This window comes from Pipistrellus hanaki (genome assembly GCF_964339955.1).
Source record: "Pipistrellus hanaki genome assembly, chromosome: 15".
NCBI lineage: Eukaryota > Metazoa > Chordata > Mammalia > Chiroptera > Vespertilionidae > Pipistrellus > Pipistrellus hanaki.
In genome coordinates, this window is record NC_140517.1 from 207,712 (window position 1) to 233,438 (window position 25,727).

Here is a 25,727-nt window from a genome sequence, read left to right on the forward strand (position 1 = left end):
ACTTCCCCAAGCACACACAGACACAGGAAGTTTGGAGATTCTGACACTTTATTTGAAAGCAAAATTTGCTGGGTTTAAGATTTCATAAGACGTGGACTGTCGAGTTTATTAGTAAAAAGAATATCTTATTTTCATTTCTGAAGTCTTTCATTGACCTTCCTCTCATTCACATCACAACCCAGGGCAGGGCTGTCAACTGCCCAGTGGAACCTGGTGTCCGTCTCCACGGCCTCGGTTCACATGCACCAGTTAGGCACGGCCGAGACAGGGCAGCAGAGGGCAGGTGCTCCAAGTGCAGGCTGGCACCTTGAACTGTTCCTATTGGGTGTTGTGGGACCATCTGTCCCCAGGGCCCTAGAGGCCACCTGTCAGCTCAGCACGGGCCCAGCTGCTGGGCAAATGAATCAGTTGCTGAGCCAATGTATTTTTGGTGATTATAATTTAAAGTAAAAAACCTACAAATAAGATTCTTCCGTGATTGTTTTCAGGTGGTTCTGTTGAAAGGCCTGGTGTACCAAGGGGACAGGACAGGGTCACAGAGGCGCCATCCTGCCTGGGTGTGCCTAGGGTCAGGGTCGGAGAGGCGGGTTGTAGCCTGTGGGTTTACCACCAGAGTTTTACAAACATTTCTGGACACAAAGCTGGGGAACGAGGCTGAGCTGCACAGATGAGCTACCTGTGGTGGGGACACTCAAGCCAAGGAGACCCCTGGCAATAGCCTGGTTTAAAGACAGCATAAAAATGATCCACACAATTATGGAAAGTTTCTCTTTCTGAGAAGATCCACTTAGAGGAAAGGTTTGTGCCCTGGGCCTGGAAGTGGTGGTGAGGAATGCTGCGTTCCACACCTAGGACTGTTCTGTGGGGACAGCACGGATGACTTCACGTTGCAAGTGTCCCTGTTTGTATTTGCAGCTACTGGTTGTCCTGTTTTTCTTTTCCTTGATGGGCCTGCTGTCGACACATCTGACCCCACCGGTATGTTATCCTTCATGTCTCGGAATTCTTCCCCAGATTGCTTGAAACTGCAGGTCCTCAGGTGCCCAGGCCTCCTGGGTCAGGGTGAAGGGTGGAGTCCTGTGCTCACTCGAGTAGAAGCTCCTTGGCCTTGGGCCCCAGGGTCCTTGGCCACCACCTCCTGCTGGAGTTCCTTCCATCAGAGACTCTCAAGCAGCACACTCTGTAACAAGGAAAGGCTCCCTTCTGTGAGGAGGGTCATCCCTCTGCCCATGTGTGCCCAGCTCTGAACCCAGCGGGAACATTCAGCTCTGCAGCCACTGCTGTCTGAGTGATTCCTCCTCTTCTGTGGGTCACAGGCTGCCAGCTGCCTGACGGCTTTGGACGTCTGTGCTGAGATCTTGGAGTATTTGGAGAAGAGGAAAGTGCCCTGGCTGCCGCTCTTTCAGTTGAGAGAGACAGGTAAGAAACCCACTGAGACCTGACAGCAGATGGACGGTGGCCTGTGTCTCCTAGTCATCTGCCATGGGCTAGCAGGGTCAAACTGTGACCCCTGACATTTGAGTCCCTTCAGAAGCAACTTTCAAATGGTTATCTTCTTGCAAAGCATATAAACCCCTACATTTTCACCAGGACAAAAGCATATAAAAGAATTTAGTGGAGCACCGAGGACCCCAGGAGGGTGGCACTGAGCTATCCTGTGGGGGTCCACCTGCCTGGCCCACAGAGGTACACAAGATCCTGAAGACACTGGTCCTGGGGGACGGTGACCAGGGCTGACTGAGCCCCTTGGGTTGCAGATGCTGGCCTGGGTCACCTCCTCTTCCTCCTGGCACCGGACCAGCATGTAAGGCTGATGCCAGTCGCCTTCTACAGGTAACTCCCTGTTCTGGTCAGACCACATGCTGTCTGTTCCTCATAGGAGGAGCTCACACACCAAGGCCTTCCCTGGCCACGTTGGGTCTCCCTCCAGATGGCACAGGTGGCCTGGAACTTCCTGTGCCAACTGTACCCATCTCTGGGAGGTCTTGGTGTCACCTGACATCTAGTCTCACCATCAGCCTCCTCTCCTACTTTGACGAAGACGCGCTCACCCAGGACGATGCCTTCCTGCCCGTTGCTGTGGACATGTATCTGAAGTTGCTTTGCCTCTTTGTAGCTGGGGAGACAGGTGTACTCTCAAGTCCGGCCAGCAGGACCCAGGAGCTCCAGGGTCAGGCAGGTGAAAGGGTGGACTGTCCAGGCAATTGGCACATCTCACGGGTCTACATCCTACAACCCAAGGGGCAGGTGGCACATCCCACAGGCCCATATGGCAAGCTCTCAGGTGATAACCCCTCCTGGCACACGTGTGGGCACCTGACTGTTGCTCTGTCTATTCTCTCTAGGGCTGCCCTGTTGGCCTGATAACTAAAGCTCGTCTTTTCCTGCTGCGATCAATACCTCAGTGCTCCAGAGCAAGCTTCTCTAATATGGCAGAGGTAATGCCCAAATGTTCACCATGGTGTTTGTTTATAAATCCAAATCACTATACAAGTGTGAGGATGCGGAAGTCCAACACTTGGCCACTTTTTCTGGTCAGTTCTGGTCACCAGCTTCCCTCCCCGTGCCTTGGTGTTGGGTCTGTGCTGCACTGAGCATGGTGTTTTCTTGCAGCTGCTGGCCACTCGTGGAGACTGTGACCCTGAAGTGAGTGCTGCCCTCCTGAGCAGGCAGCGGGCCATGCAGGACACTGGCCTCTCCCAGGAGCCCTGCCTCTTCTGACTGGACCTGCATACGCACTATTCCTTTGTAAATAACTTATTACGAGCATAATGTGGAGCTCTTGTTGCACGAAAAAGTGGATTACAAATCTCCGTGACTGCTTGTGTGAGGAAAAGGACTCGATTATTTAAAATTTGTATCTGGCCCCAAGTCCATGTTTATAGGAAAATGAATTGCTGGTCCCAGAATGGATGCAGAAAGGCTACTCAGCCTTGCACTGAGCCCCCGCCTTCCAGCACAGGAGTGAGGTTCAGCACGGGGTCTCTGAGTGATCCAAGCTGTGCCTTCAGGTCTCATGGGAGGAACTATGAAAGTTGTCCTTTGACCCCACCTACCACCTGCTGAGTTCAGGTGCTGAGCACCCTCAGGTGGGCTCAGGCTTCACAGCCTGACCCTCTGTGGTCCTGGGTGGTGGCTCCAGGGGCAGGGCCTTGTCTTGGGTCTGTGTCAGAGGGTGGACCATGGACATATGCACGTTAAGATTGTGAGCCTTCTCGAACCGCCGGCCACACTGGTCACAGGCAAAGTCCAGCTCAGTCTCAGCCTTGTGTTTGGTCATGTGGTACTTGAGAGATGCCCGTTGTCGGCACTGGAACCCACAAACTTCACACCTAGGGGACAAGGGAAAGTGAGCAAGGATTTGGGTGCCAGTGTGGCCACAAGGAGACACCAGGCCACACTTACTGCAGAGGCTTGGCTCCCGAGTGCCGCATCTGGTGGACGAGGAGGTGTTTCCGCTGCTTGAAGGTCTGTCCACACTCATCACAGATGTAGTTCCGCACCTCTGAGGAGAGACAGGTGAGCACAGGCCCCAGAAGGCCCACCTTGCAGGCTTTCTACACTCAGTGCCCAAGCAGGAGACCTTGCTGACCTGATTTTACTCGGATGAAAGACAACTATCATACAAGTCGTTAGCGGAGCCCTCCAACCCATGTCTGGAGCTTCCTCTAAATTCGCTGCATGTTGGAAGCCAGTTTTCTTAAACATCCTAGAAGGCCCTCTACATACTTGAGCACAGATTCTGAGAGGAAGCCACATCACACCGTCTCAGGCACTGCTACTCCACATTGGACCACCGAGGGAGCACCCATCTTGGAAATCTGTTTCTTAGACTCTTGACCAAGAAACAAATGGTCAAACTATACGACCAATTCCGATCCTGGAAAGTAGGAATATGTCTGGTTCTTGTGTTTCCTGACATGGGTGGTGTGGGTCACACCATGAAAATGATGAATCTGCAGCAGCCCAGGTTGTGACATGGAGAAGTAGTGGCCCTCGAGCTGACAGTGGTGGCTGCATCTGAGTTTTTATGTCTCACCATTTCTACAATGCATGTGGCCTCCTCTCATCCCAAAAGCATGATGTTTTTTAAAATTTAAAAACCCACCACGATATATGCACAGAAGGACACTGGGATTTCTTTGCTGCCAATTCCACACTGACCAACTGAGCTGACTTGACAACACTGCAGCCCACAAGGCCCAGACTATTCCCGTGAGGGGGTCAGGGCATGCACCTGTGTGGATGAGCTTCACATGCCGCTGTAGGTAGCGGTCAATCATGAAGACCTTGTTGCAGCCAGGGTGGGGACAGGGCCTCTCGCGTACTTCTTCATGGTGCTCCTTTATGTGTTTCTGCAGAGGAACAGCGAGGCCCTGAGTGCTGGGCTGGGCCTGGACAGCAGCTCACCCAGCACGCAGCACTTGCAGCCTGAGGCCTGTGCACCACCCTCGAAGGGACAGATCCCACCATTCCTCACTGAAGACAGGTGCTTTCCCAAGAGCAAAGGCTGGTGTATCCTCCCACGGAGCATGGCAATGGCGGGGCTACTTCACATCTCCATTTCCCCAGGTTCATAGCACCCTTGAGTGAATCTGGACCTGACACCTCCCCCTGCTCCTGTAGACTCCTGCCCTGGTTTCAATAGCGCCTTCCTTACCTTCATGCCATCAGCCCCTCGGTACACAGCTGTGCAGCCTTGATATGGGCACTTGTAGATGGTGGGCAGCTCCTCCCTAAAACACAGGGCACCATGGAGCTGCCGCCCTGGCTGCACACCGGGCAGCACAGCCCACACCGACCTCACCTTTCACAGCGGAGCTTGTTCTTCCAGCCCGGCTTCGGTCCAGGCTTCTTCCGGATTTTTGGTTCTTCGGGCTTCTTGGCCTCTTTGCTTCCATTCTTTTTACCAGAGACTCTGGGGGGCGAGGGGGAGAGAGAGTAGATCAGATGCAGTGATGTGTCTAACTCTGTACATGGGTCTCACTTTCCTTCATGTTCTCCGATATGATTCAGCTTCAAGGCTAGCCTGCTTCAGTCTACGTGCTAACTGGGTGCCGTGAACAGGACTCTCAGCCACCAGCGCCAGAACAACTCAGGAGGTAGATGCCCAGTACTGCCCCCATGACTACAGGAGTGGGTTTTAGGACTGAAGTCTTACTCCTAAATATAAAATCAAACACTGGAGATACCATGGAAAATGGTGGCATACAGAAGCTTTAGGGGTCAGCCCCTGGAACAAAACCACCACTGAGCTAGAAAAAAGATAAGATTCAATAATTGTGGAACTTTGGACCCTGATGGGAGACTCACAGCAACCTAAGTCCTGAGGGGTAAGTGCTGTCTCTGGGAAGAGTGCTCTGTGCTCCACCAGCTGCCACCCCCCTTCAGCTCTGCCACTGGGGCCGAGTGGGCCATGGGGACTTAGTGCGGGACCCGTAGGGTCCGTTAAAAGTTTAGAGAACAGCCGGGACCGGGTTGGCTCAGTGGATAGAGCATCGGCCTGGGGACTGAAAGGTCCCGGGTTCGATTCCGGTCAAGGGCATGTACCTTGGTTGCGGCCGCATCCCCAGTAGGGGGTGTGCAAGAAGCGCTGATTGATGATTCTCTCTCATCGATATTTCTAACTCTATCCCTCTCTTTTCCTCTCTGTGAAAAATCAATAAAATATATTAAAAAAAAAAAAAAAGTTTAGAGAACATGTTTTCCTTTTTGGACCCAAACATTTAAGGAACTCGGTCAGCAATGGAAGGGAGCCCTGGCTGGTGTGGCTCATTTGGGCATCATCTGTGTACCAAAAGGTTGCTGGTTAATTCCTGGTCGGCACATGCCTAAGGGTGTGTGGGAGGCAGCCCATCAATGTTTCGCTCTCAAATTGATATTTCTCTTTCTCCCTCTACCTTCCTCTCTAAAAAAATATATATATATATATTTTAAAAAGGGGGGTCTGTAATACTTTTCAACAATAAGTGTTATAACTAAAGTTAAAAAGAAATAGAAGGGAGCATCTGGGGCCATATGTGACTAGCCATAGCTGACATCATCCTCAATGGTTAGAGACTGAAAGTTCCCTCTGAGATCAAGAAAATAATACTGGATATCCCAGCCAGAGAGATTAGGCCAGAAAAAGTAAAAGCCATCTAAATTAGAAAGGAAGGAAAATGACCTTTACTCACAGATGACATGATTTTATATGCAAAAAACCCTACAAAATAAATGTAAGGTTTTTCCCCCATACAAAATAAATTCAGCAAAGTTGCAGGGTGCAAAACCAGCACACAACACCAGTCCTGTTTCTACATGCTAACAACAAAGTACTTAGAAGAAAACAACAATAAATCTTCATAATCTTGGACTTGTCAATGGTTTGTTAAATATGACACACAAGCATAGACAGCAAAAGTAAAAATAGGTAAATTAGATTTCAAAATTAAAACTTTTGCCCACCAAATGACATGACCAAGAGAGTAAAAAAGATAACCCACTGAATAGGAAAAACATAACAGCAAAAAGACAACCCAATTACAATATAGGCAAAAGATTTGAGAGGGCATTTCTCCAAAGAAGATATAAGCATGAATGTGGTCCTGGCCAAGTAGCTCAGCTGGTTAGAGTGTCATCCTGGTACGCCAAGGTTACAGGTTCTATCCTACAAGATCCATTAGGGCATGTACAAAAATCAACCAATGAATGCATAGGTAAGTAGAATAAATTGATGTTTTTTTCTCTTAAAAAAAAAACAAGTGAAAAGATGCTCGACATTACTAATCATTAGATAAATGCAAATTAACTTCTCACCCATTAGAATGACTACATCAGTATTTAGAGCATTATTCACAATAACCAAAAGGTGAAAACACCCAAAATGTGGTTAAGCTCTGACACAGGCTATAATATGGTAAATCTCAAAAGGAGCCAGTCACAAAAGGACAAATATAATTCTACTGAGATCCCTAGACGAGTGGTTGTCAGGGCCTGGGGGGCGGAGGAAAGTCATTGCTTAATGTGTACAGAGTTTCTGCTCAGGGTGATGAAAAGTTTGTAAATAGTGGTGATTGTTGCATAACATTGTGAATGTACTTAATGCCACTGAACTTAAAAATGGCAAACCGTCTTTTACCACAAATTTTAAAGAATTGTAATTATCCTCCCTTTAATGAGAATATTAAAAACCTTTTTGATGACTACACAGGCTTCTCCTCTCCTTGTCTCAAGTCTGTGCTTTGAATCTGGCTGTGTGTCTCCTGGTCGCTGGCCTTTACCCTCTTCTCAGTGGCATGGGCACCTCTCAGCTGCACTGACAGGTAATTTGCCATTTCCCTCCCAGCCTGGACTACATTTTCAGAGAGGAGGCTTCAGGGAGCCTGTGGGTTTTAGGAGGTGGGCATGGGGGGGTGGGAACCTCAGGGCTACACACTGATTGATCTCTCCCCAGGGCCGCCTATAGTCCCTATTGTCCTGTTTCTCTGTAACCCATGTCAGAACTTAAAGGAAAAGAACTCGTGACTGCTTCTCAATCTGCCTCTGCGTTTTCTTGGCTGATGGTTGTGCTTGTTTTCACTGCTGTGAAATCCTAAAGGACAGCACCCATGTCAGGCATCGACAACTGCAAGGGTCTGGGGGTTCCTGGGCACAGTGTTGGGAAGAAAGTGACACAAGTAAAAATTGTCCCTTCCTGCCAGGACCCTACATTCTACCAACAGAGACAAGTCCTTGAAAAGAGGTCAACACAAGGTCGTTAGATGCTCCTCAACAAGGAAGTGGCATAGAAATCAGTGCCCAAGGCAGAGCTGCAAACAAGTGCAGGGCTGAGTCCAAACCCAGAGACTCATCACCAAGAGCAAGAAGAAAGCAGGAATCAGAGGCTGGCAGAGTGGTGTGGCTGCGAGCAGGACTAGCAGGGGGAAGGCAAGGAGCTTCAAAATGAGGCTGGGTCATGCCCACGGAGCTCCTGCCACCCTCCCCTGGACATCAGCTAGCTCACGAATGACACTGAGGCCAGGCCCAGAGCTGTCCTGGGAAGGGCCTCTGCTCACTCAGAAGCCACACTGCCCTGGACTTGGCAGGCTGACCCAAATGTGCGGGGAGCACAAGTGTGGCATCCAGTTCACCAATGGACACCAGCCCCGGGCCTTGCACCAAGTCCTACTTACTTCTTTTCTGGGTAAGGCTCGAAGGACTCATCTGAGGACTGGGTGTTTTGCTTCTTGTCATTGTCGTCTTCACTCAGGAAGTCCCTAGGACAGAGAGAGAGCCTTTAGCAAGCTCTGCGCGGTGACAGATCCGATGCGACTTCCTGCCTGGACACCACACAGATCCCCATAGTCCATGTTTTAGTTCTGAAAGATTGAAAGAAACCTGAAACCCCCCAATCTCTATCTCATCTCCTAACATGCTCTCTTCACATAAGGACCCCAAACTCAGAAGGCACCTCTCCAAGGAGGCCCCAGGCGGGTGTGAAGACCCCACAGGTGGTGAGCTACTGAGTAAGTGGATGCTCAGAACATCGCCTCACCCTGGGAGCACCTGTCCAACTGACAGGTCAGCTGTCAGCCATTTCAAAGGTCACAAAGGCCAGAAAAGGCTCTGTGCCTGTAACCCTCGCCCTGAAGTATGAATCACTGTTCACTCTGTTGGCTTGCCATGGCCTTCACCTTTGGCCGCTGCCACCGGTCAGACAGCCCCCGGCCACTCCAGTCCCAGGGTGTTTCTGGCACGTGCCCTCACTGGTGCACTAAACACGGTTCTACTCTGTGGACAAGGGTGCATCTGCCTTCTAGCCATAGCTAGCAGGGTCGGCTGGAAGGGTCTGAGTGGGTCCTGGCTCAACGGCAGGGGGTGGCCCAGGAGCAGACAACCCCAGTCACACACATGCCATGACAAAGGGCCAGAAGCTGCGTTCTCTGCTCTAGGAAATGTGGGGTCAGCACAGAACTAAGGCCGGAAGGAGACAAACGGCAGCAGAAGAGGGTGCCCAATGGACCCTCCCAGGAGCTCCGCACACGCAGGTCCTGCTGCCTGGTGGCTGCATCCGTGGGGTACCCGCTGGGACCCAGGAAGCCCCTATCAGGGCCGAGAAGCCTGGAAGCACCCCTGGCCAGGACATGGACAGCGAGCCCCCAGGATGTAGAGTTTGGTTTTCCAAGGAGAAATTTTAGGCTGTTTAAACCCACTCTTCTCTCACCCCTCAGAAAGGTCACTGAACTCGTCTTTTACCCGATCATCCGAGGATGAAGACGGAAACTGCTTCTCACCCAACTGCCCTGAGAAACAAAGAACAAGGCTCCTGTTACCAACTGGTGCGTAGGCAGGGCTCCCAGCAAGGAGTATGGCCGTCTGACGACAGGGCCTTCCTTGTGAACCTGGGGTCCCCCAGCCTCAAACCCCACCCACCTCCCAGCTCCATCCCCCGCAAGGTCCCAACACTGCCAAGCTCACAGGCCACCCCTGCGTCCAGCACGGGCAGCGCTGAGCACAGCTGCCGACCTCCCCCAGAGGTTCCGATCCAGCTGTTGCAGGGTAGAACGACTCACACGCCATGAATGTTCAGGACATTTAAAAACATCCCTGTTATCAAGTATCGCACGCACAGTGTAAATAGCCGTGCAGCCCTAAGGGCCCTCCGCACAGTCTCCGCTTCCTCCAGCCTGAGCGTCTCCCTCTCCAAGCCATCCTGGGAGTGGCGCTTTCTGAAAGGACTCACACTCGAGGGGCCGAGCACCCACTGCAGACAGGGCACACGTGGCAGCTGACAGGCAGGAGCCGGCCTGGCCCAACGTGATGTCCCTGAACAACCACCACCCCAACGGCCTGTTTCCCCACCGCGCAGCAAAGGAGCCTGTCCACGCTGGTCCCACTGGGGTGTCACTAGGGCGCTGGCTGAGGCCCAGGAAATGACCCAAACCGCCTCAGAGGCACAGCTGTCCTCTTCCCCCACACCCTGCGACAAGGCCCCATTCTTCCTCCCTCGCGCCCGGGCCGGAGCAGGCGGTGAGGGGGTAGCAGAGGAGTGCCTCACAGCGAGCACAGGGTCTGGCCCTCCCTGCCGCCCGATGCCCAAAGACTCAGCCACCACTGCCCACAGGCGCAGACATCCACTTCCTGCGAGGGCCCTGCGGGCTCGGGGTGGGAATCCTGGTCTAACAGCCCAGAGAAGCTCCTACCTGGAGCCCCACTTGGGGGCAGGCTTGACTGAGGCTGGGGGCTCGGCCCAGGCCCCCCGGGGCTGCCATCTGAAGGGGGCTGGATCACGTCCGTGTTGGGCAGCGTCTCCGTCTCAGTCCAGGCTGTGGTCGCTCCGCCCTGGGAGCGTGGAGGGGTAGCCCCAGTGGGGTTGGACCTCTGATGCTGGGTGAGCCGTGGGGCCATCTCCTTGCCCCATGTCCACTTGACTGCCAAAGCGCTGTCCAGCAGGAGAGACCCGCAGCTGGGGTCGGCATCCATGGTGTAGTCATGGCCTTGGTCGCAGCCCCACACGGCCTGGATGATACCGCAGTACTGGGAGGACAGCGTCCTCTGGAGGCTGGGCAGGGCCCCACAGCTGGCCGCGTGTCCATGCACCCACCCCACCAGGCCACGCAGACCTTCCGGGCTTGACGTGATCAGGTCCACTGAGGAAAGGCACAGACAGCAGCCCCGTGGCCGGTCAGCACCCAGCTCACGGGTAGCCCCCTCTACCCCATGCTCCAGGGACAGGGACACTCACCTAGACACGCTCCCTCTTCGGCCTCTGTTGGGGGTTGGGCACCCACCCTGCAAAGGATCAGCATGGACATGAGTGCGGCCTCACAGCAAGTGGGAGGCAGACGCGCTCCCTTTACCGGCTCTCCCATATGTGGGCTGACCCTGCCCCTCCATGCTGTCTCTTTATACTCAGAGCCTTCTCGGCCCTCCCCTCCCACACCAGTCTCTCTGGAGCTTCCACATGACCACTGCAACCTCACCATATCTCCCCCTCCCTCCCCACTGCACAGGCTCCCACCAGGCACTTCCTGTGCCAAGAACAGCACAGTACATGGGGCTTACCCTGAGCACCCCCAAATGAGCAAAGGAGGGAGCACCTACTGTGTGCAGGGTTTCCGGGGGCCCATCGGGGACACGTTGACTCTCTGCAGGAAGGACTTGAGGAGGCCGTGGCATTGGTAGAACTGGGCATGGCAGTTCTTGCAGACAAACTGAGACAAAGCTGGGTCCTGGTGGATGGCCACCCCCAGCAGACGCTGGAAGTCCCTGACGAAAACACGCTCCCCTGGGGGTGGTCTCTCGGAGATCTGCCCAGGTGCCCGGGCAGAGATGCTGCGGAGGCTCCGTGAAGAGAACTTCCCGTGGCAGAGGCGGCAGTGCCCCATGGCAAGAGCCCGGCCTGTTCCTGGGAAACACAGGAGACCTTCAGTCAGGCCAGACAAGACACAAGCTCCAGGAGGGAAGCCACGTGGCCAGTAAAGTCACAGTAAAGGATACAAAGTCAATGTGCAAAAACCAGTCCTTAACGAACTATCAGAAAGAGAAATTAAGGAAGCAATCCAACTTTCAGTTGCATCATAAAGAATAAAATACCTAGGAATAAATTTAACCAAGATAGTGAAAGACCTGTACACTGAAAACTATGAGACACTGCCGAAAGAAATTGAAGACAAACAGAAAAATATTCTGTGAATTTGAAGAATTCATAGAATGTTCACACTACCCAAAGCCATCTAAGATTCAACACTGTCCCTGTCAAAATTCAAATAGCATTGGAAAAATTGATTTTGGGAGGAGGAGGGGGGAAGGGAGAGGGATAGGGGGAAAGAAAAACATAAATTTGTTTCACTTATTTTACATTCATTGGTTGATGCCTTTTTTTAAATCCTCACCTAATGAAATATTTTTCATTGATTCTAGAGAGAGAAAGGAAGGGAGAGGGAAGAGAGTGAGAAACATCAATGTGAGAGAGAAATATGGGACCAGTTGCCTTTTGTAAGCACCCTGACTGGGGACTCAACCTAAAACCTTGATGTATCAGCACAACACTCTAACCAACTGAGCTATCCAGCCAGGTCCAAGAGTATTTTTAACTAAATAGAGCTAACAATCTTAAAATATATATGGAACCAGCCGGGACCGGTTTGGCTCAATGGATAGAGCGTCGGCTTGGGGACTGAAGGGTCCCGGGTTCGATTCCGGTCAGGGGCATGTACCTTGGTTGCGGGCATATCCCCGGTGGGGGGTGTGCAAGAGGCAGCTGATCGATGACTCTCTCTCATCGGTGTTTCTAGCTCTCTCTCTCTCTCCCTTCCTCTCTGTATAAAAATCAATAAAATATATATTTAAAATATATATATATATATATATATATATATGGAACCAGAAAAGACCCCAAACAGCCAAAACTGGAGGCATCACAATTCCTTATTTCAAACTGTATTACAAAGCTAATCAAAACAGTATAGAATTGGCATAAAAACAGACACATAGCCGAAACCAGTTTGGCTCAGTGGATAGAGCATTGGCCTGCGGACTGGGTTCGATTCTGGTCAAGGGCATGTTCCTTAGTTGTGGGCACATTCCCAGTGGTTCCCAGTGGGGGGTGTGCAGGAGGCAGCTGATCGATGATTCTCTCTCATCGATGTTTCTAACTCTCTATCCCTCTCTCTTCCTCTCTGTAAAAAATCAATAAAAAATACATTAAAAACAACAACAACAGGCACATAGTGGAAGAACAGAGGACCCAGAAATAAACCCATGCATACAGGGTCAATCTATGACAAGGGAGCCAAGAATATACAATGGTGGTGGGAAAACTGGAAAGCCACATGCAAAAAAAATGAAACTAGACCACTATCTTATGCCATACACCAAAGTCAACTCAACATCGATGTTTCTATCTCTGCCTCCCTCACCAAGATCAATAAAAAAAATTATCTTTTAAAAAGCACAAACTTCCGCTGATAAAAGGGAATGTGACTATAATTAACAACACTAATTAAACTGGCTATAACTAGCCGTGGAACTTGCTAAGGGAGTAGAGCTTAAAAGTTCTCAGCATAAAGAAAAAGTTGTCATGATGGATGTCAACCAGACACTGTGCTGGTCATTTCACAGTATTTACAAATACCAAAGGATTATGTTGCACATCTGAAATATGTTCTATATCAATGATAGCTCAGTAAAAATGTTTTCCCAAAGAAAGCTCTCAACAAATAGTTAATAAATGCCTCCACAGCTGTGTCAGTTCGTAAAGGAAGCTGGAGACTTCATCCTGAGATCAGCAGCGAAGCGGGTGTCCCGCTCACCCCGCCTGTCTGGGTCCGTGTGCGCTGAGGATGAAGCCGAGGGCAAAGGCCCCGGGTGCGGAGGCACAGGCCACAGGCCGGGACCAGGCGGAGGCACTGGCCGGGACGAGGCGCGCGCACCGCACGGGACCCACAGCTTCTGTGCCAATGAGCCGGCAGCTGAGGCCGCGGAGGGTCAGCGATGACCTCGGCCTGCCGACCACAGCGCGGACTCGGGTCAACCCAGGCCCGTCCGGCCGCAGCGCTCGGGCGTTAACTGCGAGCCCCGCGGGCAGCAGGGCCGGCTCTTGCGAAACATCGCCCCCCGCGGGCGCCCGGGAGGCTCCGCCCGCCTTCCAGCGGCCCGAGGGCCCCGGGGAGAGAGGCCCCGGGGGGAGGGGCCCCGGGGGGGAGAGGCCCCGGGGGGAGAGGCCCCGGGGGGAGAGGCGCCGGGGAGAGAGGACCCGGGGGGAGAGGCCCCGGGCCGCGGTCCGGGCGGCTGGCTGAACCCACCTGCCTCGTCCGCGCCGTCCTCGCCCGCGTCCCCACAGGCCCGCGCCGGCCCCCAGCCCAGCCGGGAAGCCGCCAGCGGCGCCTCGTCCACGCTCGGCCTCCCGCGGGAGGGGCGGCCCCGGGTCCGGCCGCCGCCGCCGCAGCCGCCCGAGCCCCTGCGCGGCCCCGCCGTCCCCGGCGACAGGAAGCGGCCGAGCCGGTCCCGCTTCATGGCGGCCGCCCCTGCGCCCCGCCCCGCTCGGGCCCGCTCGGCTCCACCCGGCTGCGCTCGGGCCCGCTCGGCCCCGCGGGTCCCGCTCGGGCCCCGAGCTCTCGGCCGCTCGGCCGGACGGTGCTCGCTCGTTCCCGCCCGACCCGCCGCTGGACTCCGCTGAGCTCCCGGGAAGCGGGACGGGCGGGGCGGCAGGGGCAGGGCCGCGCGAGGAGAGGGGCGGGGCGGGCAGCGCGAGGGGCGGGGCGGGGGCGGCCGGAGGGCCAGTCACGGTCGCGGAGCGAGGGGTCGGGGTGGAATTCGCACGCTCGCGGCGGCGCCGTGGAGAGGCTACTGGAGAGCCCCGCCCCTTCCGCCCTGGACGCCGGGCCGGAGGGCGGCGCGCGCGGGGCGGCCGGAAGTGAGCCCGAGCTGGTCCCGTGTGTTCCGGCGGTCCGCGGCTCGGGCGGCCCCGCTCCCTCGCGTTCTTCGTTCCGGTCTTCTTCAGGCCGTTCGCCCCGCCCCTGGGCCGCCAGCGCCGCCTCCCCGCCCGGCGCCATGGCCGCTGCGGCCCGGGACGGCGCGGTGAAGCCGCTGCAGTGCGCTATGAAGCTGGCCAACGGGGCCATCGAGCTGGACACCGGCAACCGGCCCCGGGTGAGGCGCGGCGCGGCGGGCGCGGCGGGCGCGGCGGGCCCGGCCCCTCGAGAGGCCGGCTCGGTGGGCGTGGGCGAGGGCGGGGCCGCGGGGGCGCTGGCGGGGACCCCCGGGGCTGCGGGGCGCCGGGCGCGGCGGCGGCTTCTGACCTTGGACAGCTCCCAGCCTGTCCGCCCCGGTTCCCCGTCGGCTCGGCGGTCGGAATGGGAGCCGCGCTGGCCTGTGTGAAGGGGATGCAGCAGGGCTCGCCAGGCAGCCTCCGAATAGACCCGGCAGAGGCTCCGTGTGTGTGTTTCCCCGGGAAGACGCCGTGGATTTAATCACATTCCCGCGGGGACGGCATCGGAGACGGTTCACTGCGCCTCCTCCGTGCTGTGCCTTCCCGGTGGCCGCAGCCCCGGCGGGAGGCTGAGCCCGCTCCCCAGTGGGTGGCATCCCGGGCGGGACCGGGTGGAAGAGCCGGCCGAGCCGCCCGCCCGGGACTGCGCGGGAGGGAGCAGCTGCCGGCGAGCCCGGGAAATACATTCCGCCCCTCAGTCCCCGGCTGTCCCAAGTCAGAAATCCTCCCCGCAGTCCATGGTACTAAGCTCTCAGGTGTAGACTTAAACATGAATAATTTGGAAACCGGGATGCAGTGAACACACACACACACACACACACACACACACACACCATGCTGTGCGTTCCAGATGGCCTCTGGGCAGGGAGCCCCTGACGGAATGCCCACACCCTTGAAACTGGCAATGTTCTAGCGTTCTAGAATCCGGTGTACCGGGAAGTGAGGTTCAGGAAAGGGATTTCCCAGAACCCAAGCCAGACACAGATTCTAAGATTTGCAACAGCACTCTCTCATTAACCTCCCAGGAAAATAAATTACAAGCCTGTGAATGAATGGCACAGAAATGAAACCTGTTGCATAGAGTGGACAGTGACACAGCTCTCAAAGTTGCTTCCCCCTGGCCACTTCCTTCCTGTGCTGGAGAGAAAGGCGGAGGGAGAAGGGATGGGTATCCAGCTGAGCATCTTCCCCTTCACGTCTGGAGGAGACTGATGCGCCTGTGTCCCAGGCAGACCAGGGAATCAGCCAACCACCTCAGGCTAGGTGCTCAGGTCTATCTCAGATAAGCAGACACGAGGGCGGCAGGCGGCGTGATGGGGTCCTTTGCCTCTCCTGCCTGACCCCGGCCATTTCTCTCCCGGGGCCCAGGAGGCGTATACAGAATACCTGCGGAGCATCCACTACATCTCCCAGGTGCTGCTGGAGGAAGTGGAAGCCACCGAAGGTACAGCTCTCAGCCGCGCCGCCGCTCCTGGGCTGGTCAGAGTTTGGACACCTAAGCCCTTGGCGGGTTTCAGGCCTGGGTGTCCTGTTCTACCCACGGGGTCATTGAATGGCTGGGCTCTCAGTAAGCACAAGCTATCGTGGTGTGACGTGATGAGGGGAGCGGTGGGGTAGGACATGGCCGGGGGGGAGTGACCTGAGAAAAGGCTGGGGCAGCCTGCCCAGCAGAGGGGCGAACAGAAGTGGGTGCTGGGTGTGAGGAAAAGCAGGCCGGCAGACAGGCTGGAGCAGGTTCGTGCACTAGAGGCAGGCACGGAGCTGGGGTGGCTCCCACAGGAGGGGTAGCTCCTGGAGGCAGTGCAGAGGCCAGCATGGGGGCAGAGCCTCCCGGAGGTCCCCGTGGTGGGGACAGCAGTGGTGAGACCTCCTGCAGGTGGATGGCCTGGGGGATGTTCTTTGAAGGTGGGTTTACTTCACCAGACTTGCTGGATTGGGGGTGGGGGTGGGGGTGTTCTGCTTGAAGTGTCTAGCAGTCCAGTGCGCAGGGCACCTTGGTTGGGAAGAGGTGGGTGTCACCAGGGATGGAGCCCTGGGGAGCCAAGGAGCTCAGCCAAGGTCTGGGCACTGCAGGATGAGGTCTGGGAGGAGTTTGGTGGCAGTAGCCAGGGGTGTCCTGGGGGAGAGAGACCCTGAGAGGTTGGGGAGCACTTGGGACTAGGACAGACGTGGGGGGTGAGGGCAGTTTCAGTGGGAGTGTGCTGAGGGGCTGGCTGTGAAAGGAGCAGGAGGTGGGTCAGGAGCTGGGCTGGTGGCGTCCAGGGTTTGGGGAGGAGCTCCTGCAGCAAGTGTCTGCTGGTGGGAGAGTGTGTAGAATGGAAGCCCTAGGGAGTGTGAGGGTGGGCTGAGCACAGCCGAAGGCCAGGAAGCGGTGATGAAGTTGTCTCTGTGACAGGGTCCCTGAATGGTGGCCCACCTGAGGAGGGGCCATGGGTGCAGGTGAAGTCCTTGGGAGATAAGGCCCCGTTGGGTAGAGAGAGCTCTGACGGTCCAGCTGAGACAGTGGGACAGTCCGTCAGATGCTGGGCTGGCCCTACTCAGAGCCCGAGGGCCGATGGTCAGAGATGAGGCCGGTGGAGGGGGGTGGTGGGCTGGCCTGGGGGTCAGAGGTTAGGAGACAGTAAACTTGCCCTTTGTTTATCTCAGCAAGGATCTGGTTAGTGAATGAGTGATGGTAACCAGTCTTCCTGTCCGCACCCAGACGCTGGGCAGACCGTGCCCCTGGATGCCCTGAAGATGCTGAAGCTGGCGGAGCAGTGTCTGGAGAGGGCCCAGTCCACGGTGGCCAAGCTCGGTGGGTCTCCAGCAGGTTGTCCTGGGGCGTCCCCCCAGCTGTGTCTCCTCTGCGGCCTGTGGGGCTCTGTGCCAGCTCACGGCTCTGTGTGCCTCTCAGGGAAAGCCAGCCTGAAGCCAGCCGTGCCCGCGGCTGCTGCCACCCCCTCACCCACCAGCCGGCACCGCCGGGTGTACTCAGACGAGGGGGGGAAGCTCCTCCCGTTTCTGCCGCCAGAGATCTTCCAGAGGCTCCAGGTGGTGGAGTCGCAAAGCTCTAAGAAGTAAGATGGGGGCAGAGACCAGGGAGGTGGGCGGGGGCCGGGTTCGGAGGCCAGGCAACGGGAGCTCACCTGGCTAGTTTGGGTGAAATGGGTCCCAGGGTGAAAATGCCCATGTGCAGGGCGGGAACACATACACACTGTCCTTGGAGAAAAGCTCCTTTCACTTCCATAAAACAAGCACACAGGAAGTAAGAAAGCAAAGGAAGGACAGCAGAGACAGATGACAGAATTGTCGAATTGAGTGATCAGACACACTTATAAAGCAATCATGCTCCCTATATGTAGAGGAATAAGAAGCATGTGTGAAAATACATGCAAGTTGCCCTGGCCAGTGTGGCCCAGTGGTTGAGTGTGGTCTGTGCATCAAGAGGTCGCAGGTTTGATTCCAGGTCAGGGCACATGCCTGGTATTTGGGCTTGATCCCCAGTAAGGGGCATGCAGGAGGCAGCTGATAAGTGTTTTTCTCTCATTGATATCTCTCTCTCTTCTTCCCTCCCTCTCTCTCTAAAATCAATAAAAATGTATTTTAAAAATAAAAAAAAAGAGAGAGAAGAAAATGCCTATAAAGAAAAGAAATACCTGCAGGAGCAAGAAACTATAAAACCTGACCTCGCAAATGAAGAACCAAGTAGAAACTAAATGAGAACTGTAGCACCACCTTGTTGTTAAAGTTAAGTGGTAACAGCAACAACAAATTACAGTTGATCCTCAGAGTGCTGGGGGGTGGGAGCACTGAACACCCAACAGTTGCAGATCCGAGCTTGATGTAAGTTGGCCTCTGAATTCCCAGCAGCAGATTGAAAACACAGCTGACCTTTAAGTAACACGGGTTTGAGCTGTGGCTTTTTACACCTGTACTTTAAGTGAGTTTTTAATTTTAAGTGAAATCTGCACAGAAGTGGACGTGGCCAGTTCATCAGACCTGTGATGTTCAATGGCCGATTGTATGTCCTCCAGGAAGCACCACGTATGTGCCCAAAGTGACCAGTCAGGCAGACATAGCTGAAGAGAGAATTAGTGAATTGAGTCAGAAGTCAAAAGGACAGCCAGAACGACTCAAAAAGAAAAAAAACAAACAGAAAATTTGAGAGATCGAAGGTCTATCGTGGTCACTGGAGTTCCAGGAAAAGGGGGGGAAAAGACAGGAGAGGCATGTTCTTTGAAGACATAGCTGTAATTTTTTTTATTGACTTTATCTTTAATTTTTTTAATATTTTATTGATTTTTTTAGAGAGGAAGAGAGAGGGAGAGTTAGAAACATCAACGAGAGAGAAAATCAGTCAACTGCCTCCTGCATACCTCTTACAGGGAATGTGCCCGCAACCAAGGTGCATGCCCTTGACCGGAACCGAAGCTGGGACCCTTCAGTCCACAGGCTGATGCTCTATCCACTGAGCCAAACCGGATAGGGCACATAGCTGTAATTTTCTAGAACTGATGAAAAATACCAAGACCCAGATGCCAGCATCCCAAGCAGATAAACAAGGAGAACCAGCTCCCACTGGCCTGCTGCTGCTCAGGAGCCTCCAGGCCATTGGGTTCCACCTGGGGCTCCGGCTCAGGGGCAGGGCCAGGCCCAGTGCTTCCACCCCAGGGCAGACTCTCCCCCTCCCCCACCCAGGGAAGCAGGACCAGGGGGGACCGAGGCTTTGGTGCTGGGTGGCTGTGGGGAGCTCTCCTCCAGTCGAGGTGATGTCCCTTCTGTGAGCCGCTCACAGGTGCCTAAGAGTTTCATGTTGTTGCCGAACCCACACGACTGAACTGCCTCAAGGTCTGAGGTCTGGCTTCCTGGGAGAGGCCAGCCGTCCTGGCAACAGGTCACCCACATTTCAGGGGGCTGTAGTCCGTCCATCCAGACACCACTTCCTGCCGGCCCCCCTTGCTGCTTCCTCCCGTTCTGGCCTCAGGGCTGGGCCCCTGGAACGTCGCTGGGCTTCCTGGGCCCGGACAGCAGTGTGTCCCGTTTGCAGGGAGCTGACCCCCCTGGAGGAGGCCTCCCTGCAGAACCAGAAGCTGAAGGCCGCCTATGAGGCCCGGCTGGCCCGTCTGGACCCCAGCCAGGCCCTGCAGAAGACGTCGCTGGTGAGCAGGGCCCGGGGCGGCTCTGTGCTGCTGGGGGGGGGAAGCAGGCCTCATTCCTCCCTCCCTCCCCTCCAGACCCTGTCCCTGCAGCGGCAGATGATGGAGAACCTGGTGATCGCCAAGGCCCGGGAGGGGACTGTATCCTTCCTGTCCACCCAGCCTCCGTGTCCAGGGGGGAAACCGGGAAGGTGACCTTGAGCTGAGGGAGGAGAAGCGGGAGAGTAAACGGTGACAAAGTCAGGGTGTGGGAGCGGACTTTTTCAGCTTCGGGGGAGCCATGTGCTCCGGAATGGTCCGCACGCCCCCTCTTTGCAAAGACCGTCCTGCCCCCCAGCCAAGGAATGGCCAAAGCACTGGAAGGCCAAGCTCAAGAGGAGCCCTGGGGACCTGTCGCTGGTGACCAGACTTGCCTCCCGCCCTAGTGGGTGCCCATCCTCCAGTGCCACCTCTGGACTGGACCTCCTGAAGGGCCGAGGCAGTGCCCTGCCCCTGGCCCTGAGTCCGGCTGAGCCTCAGGGCCGGGCTCAGTGCACGTGCAGGGCATCGATGCGGCCTTAACCCTGCGCCAGCTGCAAAGGAAGATGGAGGAGCGGCGGCTGCGGCTCCAGGAGGCCGCCAACAGGTGCGTCCCCTCCCGCCGGCCTCGGCCTCGGCCTCGGGCAGCTGGGAGGCCTGGGGGTGCCCAGACGCCCGAGGCCCAGCCCGTCCTTCCTCCCCAGGAGGTTCTGCAGTCAGGTGGCCCTGACCCCGGAGGAGCGGGAGCAGCGGGCCCTCTATGCCGCCATCCTCGAGTACGAGCAAGACCACGTGCGTTCCGGGGCAGGTGCCAGGGCGGGGCCACGGCCGCGGCTCTGGGTGGGGGTCCTTGGGCCAGGGTTACCCCTCACCCCTCATGGGGCCCAGGGTCCCATGGGCCTGATGGTGTTGGATCTTCACTGCACCCCAGGGTAGGTATCAACAAGGAGGCCTGGCCCTTTGGGGTGCAGCCCTGGAGGGAGGAGGGAGTGGGGGGAGGGAGGAGAGAGGAGGAACCCGCCCTTCATGGGGGTCCCGTACTCTCCTCCACGGTCTCCTGTCCTGCAGGAATGGCCAAAGCTCTGGAAGGCCAAGCTCAAGAGGAGCCCTGGGGACCTGTCGCTGGTGACCAGCCTGGTGTCCCACCTGCTCAGGTACCGGATCCGCAGGCCCCGCCCTCCGGCTGCTGGAAGGCTGAGAAGGGGAGGAGGGGATGGGCCGGGCCATGCTGCCGGGCCCCTCTGCCTGGCGGTGTTTCAGGGCTCTCTGCTTCCTCCCGGGGTGGCCAGACTATTTGCAGCGTCTCCTCTGGAGGAAGGAATGCGAGATGCTTATGGACGAGGGTGTGGGAGGGTGGGCTCTCAGCCCCAGCCCCCGGCCCGAGGCCAGCCAGGCCCGCGGTCCCGCTAACCCACGGCCTCCGCTTGTCCGGCAGCGTCCCCGACCACCCCATCGCGCAGCTCCTGAAGAAGCTCCAGTGCGCCGTGTACCGGGCGCTGTACCACGTCGTGAGCCAGGGCGCTGCGGCCGCCCCCGCCCCCGCCCCCGGCGGCTGCTCCCTGCCCCCTGACGCCGAGGGGCTGCTGGCTCCTGGGAGCCGGCGCCTCCGGCCCTCCCAGAGTCTCTACTGCATGCTGTCCTCCCCGGAGCCCAGCCCAGCCCCGCATCCGCCTGCCGGCCCCCCCGCCAGCCCCCCCACACCCCCACCCCAGCTCAGGCCCCCCAGCAGAGGGGCGGACGGCAGCCCTCGGGGGTCCCCCTCACCCCTCGTGCGCAAGGACAGCTCCTTCGAGGACCTGGAACAGTTCCTGGCCACTCCGGAGAGGTGGGGCCAGGGCCCCGGGCGGGGGACGGACCCTCCGGCCTCGGGGGTGAAGGAGGAGCCGCTGCTGGAGCCGCTGAAGAGCACCGTGAAGGACATTCACAACGCGGTCGGTGAGGGCTCCGCTGGACAGGCAGGCGGCGGGAGCTCGGGCGGCAGACAGGCCGGCCCTGACCTGCAGGGCCCTCCCCTCCACCTTCCTCTGAGCCAAACATCCTGCTCACAGCCGGGCCCCACTCTGCCTCCGGAGCAGCTGGGCTGGCGGCCGTCCCGTCCCCCCAGCCCTGGCTGAGGCCTCCCGGGCAGTCTGATTGGGAAGGTCCACCCTCAGGGCCTCGCAGCCCGGGGCCCTGATGTCTCCTAGGGCTGGACGCGCATCCTTCTGAACCGAGGGCTGTGCAGCTCAGCCGGGGGGTGACGATGGCTCCCCCCAAAGTGTGTGGGCTCCCTGTGGAGGGCCCAGGGTCTCCCCAATCCCGTGGCCCAGGGACTCCCCAATCCTGAGGAGGAGGGCTCTCGGGGTTTTCTCAGAACCAGCAGCCGAAGCCTGACAGGGCCCTGTTCTCACTGTGGGGCCCACACTCCCCACGGGACCAGACAGCCTTGTCTCAGGCAGGTCCCCTCCTCCTGGGTGGGTCCCCCATCTTTTTGAGCAAGTCTCCCTCATCCCAGGAGGGTGCTCCATCCCCCTGGGCCTCAGATTTCTTGTCCTGGAATAGCTGCTAACGCTTCTCCGGTCCTGCAGCCTGGGCACAAACCCTTCCAGAAAGAACCCACTTCCTTGGCCCCCAGGGGGTGAGGGGCTGGGGGGGAGCCAGTGAGCACCCAGGGAGGAGGGTGCAGACTCCGGCTCTGACCTAGGCCATGTAGACCAGGAGGGGGTGATGTAAAGGGGAGCGGAGGGAGGGCCAGGCAGCAGCCCTCCCCGCTGAGCCAGGACACGAACGGTGGCCCCAGCCACACCGAGGCGGGCTCTGGGAGGCAGGGAGAAGGTGGTGGGTGAGGGACCCGTCTGGGCGAGGTCCGGGGGCTGCCAGCGGCCCACAGCGCGGTGTGCTGGCTCTCTCCGGCAGACAGGCTGCTCTCGCTGACCCTCCTGGCGTTCGAAGGCCTCAACACGGCCGCCTCCAAGGACCGCTGCCTGGCCTGCATCGAGGAGCCCTTCTTCTCCCCGCTGTGGCCCCTGCTGCTGGCCCTCTACAGGTGCCGTCCCAGCCCGGCCCTCCAGGTTCCCGTGTCACCGCCTTCCCGTCCCGGGCACACGTGTGACCGCTTCCGGGGCTTTCCTCCGAGGCATCCTCAGCGGGCGCTTTGCCCGAGGTGGCGCATCCACCCCCTGGGACAGGGGCAGGGCCAGCTCGCCCCACCCTGCCTGTCCCGGGCCCGGTCCCCTGGGCAGCTGAGCCTGGCCTCTCTCTGCCGCAGGAGTGTGTACCGCCCCCGGGAGGCTGCCCTGAGCAGGAGCATGGAGCTCTACTGTAATGCACCCCCAGCAGCCCTCGGCATCCCGCCCAAACTGCTCCCTCGGGGCCCTGAGGCCTCGGGAGCCGGCGCCTACCCCTACTGCGCTGCTGCCCAGGAGCTGGGGCTGCTGGTCCTGGAGTGCTGCCCCCAGAAGAAGCTGGACTGCATTGGTGAGAGGGACATGGTCACACCAGCCATAGGAGGAAGGAGGGGGCGTGGTCACCAGCCTTGATCCTGTCCCGGCTGGGACCAGGCCTGTGTGTCTTGTCTGAGCTGCAGGTCCTCCTGCAAACGGGGTGTGTCCCATGGACATGGGCGTGAGCGCGGGGCCCACGGGAGGGATCACCCACACGATGGGTGTGGGCGGTGCGGGGGCTCTTCTAGCTGCCGCTGCCCCTGCCCTCACCCCAAAACTTGCTTCTGTGCCGCAGTGCGGGCCCTGCGGGTCATCTGCGCCTGTGCTGAGAGCTACTACTGGGCCCAGGAGCCTGCACCCGAGGCCAGACCACAGCCCGGCGCAGCCGCCATGTGAGTCCAGGGAGGGCACAGCCTGGGTGGACACTGGTGCATGATGGCCAGGGACCCTCCAATGGTACTTGGGGTTGCTCACCCCAGATGCACGTGCTTGGTCCCTCCATACACACCTGGGGGAAGCTGCCTTCTCAGTGAGGAGCCTGCTCCCTGCACCGAGCCCCCGCCCTGGGTTCCTGCATCGCCCCTGCCCACCTCCCCAGGTGCTGCGGCCTTGGCTCTGACGCCTGGTCCGGCCTGTTTCCCCTGGTCCTGCCTATGGCCGGCAGCCTCCGGCTCTGCTGCCCATCTGGGACTGGCGTTCCCATAGCCCCTGCGGGGCTCTGCCTCCGGCTCCCTGCCCCTGGGACCAGAGTCATCCTGGAGGCACCTGTCATTGCAGCCTGGTGGGCAGGCGGTGGCACCTGCCCACACCCAGGGGCCTGCAGGTGATGGGCAGGTAGAAATCAGAGCTGTGAGGTTGGCAGGAAAGTGGGAGACAGACGCCACCTCCACCCACCCCGGGCCAGGGTGCTCACTCCCCACTCAGACTCTTCTCACAGAGGGTCGGTGCCCGTGTGCCCAGCTGAGTGACAGTGGGCAGGAGTGAGCGGACTGCCGGGGACCGGGGCCATCCTCCATCCTCCATCCTCCTGCTCCCCAGGCGGGGGCGAGCTTATGGTTAAAGCTGCCCCCGGCCGCCATGGGGCTTGTTTGGGGCCGGCCCGGCTGCTCCCAGGAGCTCTGTGCGGGGGTGCAGAGAGCATCAGTAAACCAGGACCACACAGGGTGGGGGCTGAGCTGGGCTTCGCAGTCTGGGGGTGGAGCAGCCCCCGGGCCCCCGGCGCCGCAGCCAGCATGCCGTCCCACAGCGGCGCCGACGACCTGCTGCCCATCCTGTCCTTCGTGGTGCTGAGGAGCAGCCTCCCCCAGCTGGTGTCGGAGTGCGCCGCCCTGGAGGAGTTCATCCATGAGGGGTAGGGGCCAGGCTGGGGAGCCGGGCAGGCACGTCCACACCGCCCACGACCCCTCCCCCAGCCCCTTTCTGCCCCCCTCGCTCAGCACGCTGCCTAGATCCGGGTGCGGGACAGCGGGGCAAGCTCTGAGCAGCATCTGCCTGGGGCGTGGGCTGTCTCCCCTCCCAGCTTCCCTGGCACCCCCTGGTCCTGCCCCCCGAGGGCAGATGCCCTTTCTTGACTTCGGGGCCTCCTCAGCGACAGATGCTGCCCCACAGGTACCTGATCGGAGAGGGGGGCTACTGCCTGACGTCCCTGCAGAGCGCCCTGAGCTACGTGGAGCTGCTGCCCCGGGGCGCCCTGGGCAAGTAGTGGAGACGGCACCTGCAGCTTCCGCCGTCCGAACCCACGTCTGCCCGGGGAGCTGCCCCCACAGCACGGGGCCTGCCGAGCGGGCCCTCCTCCTCCCTGTCGGCCTCCAAGAGGCCCCTTGCTCCCCCAGAGGGCTGTGGGCTCCCCTGGGGGGCACAGGGCGGAGCAGGGGCGACAGCTCCCGGAGCCGAAGAGAGCCTGTCACCCTGCCCCCGGAGGCCTGGGCCCAGGGGCTTGAACTGCACTTTTATTTATTGGACACTGACCACTCCACTCCCCCCTGGAGGCCTGGCGTCCCCAGGGGCTGCCCACGCCTGAGGACTCTGAGCCACATCCCCCCCTTGGCGGTGGGCATCGAGCACCGCCAGCCTGTTCCTGCCCTGCACATCCCCTCCAGTGGGTGGGAAGCAGGTCAGCGCCTGCACGGCCTGCTCTGACTCGACGGGCCCCGGCAGCCACTGACCTGCTGAGAATAAAGAGGTCACTGCACTGACGTCTCCCTCCGTGTCGCTGGCTTTCTCCCCACTCCTGGCCGAGGCAGGACCGCACCCCCTCTCAGTAGAGCCAGCAAGAGCCAGATGCCCAGAGGCCCCTGAGGTCCTCCACACGGGGCCTGCCCCCACACCCTCTGTGCAGGAGTGGGGCGGCCCTGGGTGGGCCCCTCGGATAGGATGGGCCCCTCTGCAGGGCCTGGTGGGGTAACGGTTGGAGGTCACACCTGGGCAGAACACTCAGTTTTGTACTCAGTGTGGCGGGCGAGCACACGGGGCCGCCTGAGCAGTGGTACCTTTGACTTTGGCAGAAGAGAGGGCAGGGGTCTGGGCCCCAGCCATGGGCAGCACCTGCTGGGGAAGGAGGACCCCAGGCCCAGCACCCTGGAGGCTGCAGAGGTGGGGGTGTGGGCCCAAGCACAGCAGGTGCTGGTCGCGGGAGCAGCGTTCAGGTTCTTGGGGAAAAGCTCCTACAAAAACAGGACCAGTCGGCATTTATTGGGCCAG

The 25,727-nt window shown here is 58.3% G+C and overlaps 3 protein-coding genes across 5 annotated transcripts in view; 2 read left to right on the forward strand and 1 right to left on the reverse strand.

Moving 5' to 3' along the window:
* Positions 1-2,740, forward strand: part of FANCA (FA complementation group A) — a gene marked incomplete at its 3' end in the record, with an annotated part of 33,818 nt that extends 31,078 nt beyond the window's left edge. The window contains exons 38-43 of one of the 2 annotated variants that reach the window (XM_084905456.1): positions 916-978; positions 1,317-1,419; positions 1,758-1,833; positions 2,019-2,175; positions 2,346-2,438; positions 2,614-2,740. In XM_084905456.1, the coding sequence (XP_084761582.1) occupies positions 916-978; positions 1,317-1,419; positions 1,758-1,833; positions 2,019-2,175; positions 2,346-2,438; positions 2,614-2,721 (600 nt within the window). The other variant, XM_084905455.1, reaches the window with a different exon arrangement.
* On the reverse strand, positions 31-14,154 carry ZNF276 (zinc finger protein 276). Its single transcript, XM_084905504.1, has 11 exons — positions 13,767-14,154; positions 11,065-11,368; positions 10,706-10,752; positions 10,164-10,610; positions 9,185-9,263; positions 8,154-8,237; positions 4,808-4,918; positions 4,661-4,736; positions 4,238-4,355; positions 3,406-3,505; positions 31-3,332 (listed from the first exon to the last, which is right to left on the reverse strand). Exons 1-11 carry the CDS (start codon positions 13,975-13,977, stop codon positions 3,086-3,088), a joined length of 1,824 nt encoding a protein of 607 aa, XP_084761630.1. The 5' UTR covers positions 13,978-14,154; the 3' UTR covers positions 31-3,085.
* Positions 14,155-14,373: 219 nt separating this feature from the next.
* VPS9D1 (VPS9 domain containing 1) lies at positions 14,374-25,222 on the forward strand. Of its 2 annotated transcripts, XR_014796909.1 has the most exons (16): positions 14,374-14,613; positions 15,821-15,896; positions 17,154-17,246; positions 17,346-17,508; positions 19,479-19,590; positions 19,666-19,728; positions 20,160-20,212; positions 20,310-20,397; positions 20,674-20,759; positions 21,041-21,540; positions 22,501-22,630; positions 22,853-23,061; positions 23,323-23,419; positions 24,274-24,378; positions 24,636-24,947; positions 25,016-25,222. XR_014796909.1 is itself a non-coding variant. In XM_084905499.1 (15 exons), exons 1-15 carry the CDS (start codon positions 14,515-14,517, stop codon positions 24,727-24,729), a joined length of 1,968 nt encoding a protein of 655 aa, XP_084761625.1. In that variant the 5' UTR covers positions 14,374-14,514; the 3' UTR covers positions 24,730-25,222. The 2 variants fall into 2 exon arrangements, 1 of the variants encoding a protein (XP_084761625.1); XM_084905499.1 differs by having other exon boundaries at positions 24,636-25,222.
* Positions 25,223-25,727: the final 505 nt, after the last annotated feature.

What these genes read in the sequence shown, in the direction of transcription:
- ZNF276 (XM_084905504.1), bottom strand. Translation starts at nt 13,977, where the DNA reads ATGAAGCGGGACCGGCTCGGCCGCTTCCTGTCGCCGGGGACGGCGGGG. An exon ending in GGACGGCGCGGACGAGGCAG is followed by an intron (nt 11,369 to 13,766) that starts GTGGGTTCAGCC and finishes TGTGTTTCCCAG; the next exon opens with GAACAGGCCGGGCTCTTGCC. An exon ending in CGAAGAGGGAGCGTGTCTAG is followed by an intron (nt 10,611 to 10,705) that starts GTGAGTGTCCCT and finishes GCCTTTCCTCAG; the next exon opens with TGGACCTGATCACGTCAAGC.
- VPS9D1 (XM_084905499.1), top strand. Translation starts at nt 14,515, where the DNA reads ATGGCCGCTGCGGCCCGGGACGGCGCGGTGAAGCCGCTGCAGTGCGCT. An exon ending in GTCCACGGTGGCCAAGCTCG is followed by an intron (nt 17,247 to 17,345) that starts GTGGGTCTCCAG and finishes TGTGCCTCTCAG; the next exon opens with GGAAAGCCAGCCTGAAGCCA. An exon ending in GGACATTCACAACGCGGTCG is followed by an intron (nt 21,541 to 22,500) that starts GTGAGGGCTCCG and finishes TCTCTCCGGCAG; the next exon opens with ACAGGCTGCTCTCGCTGACC.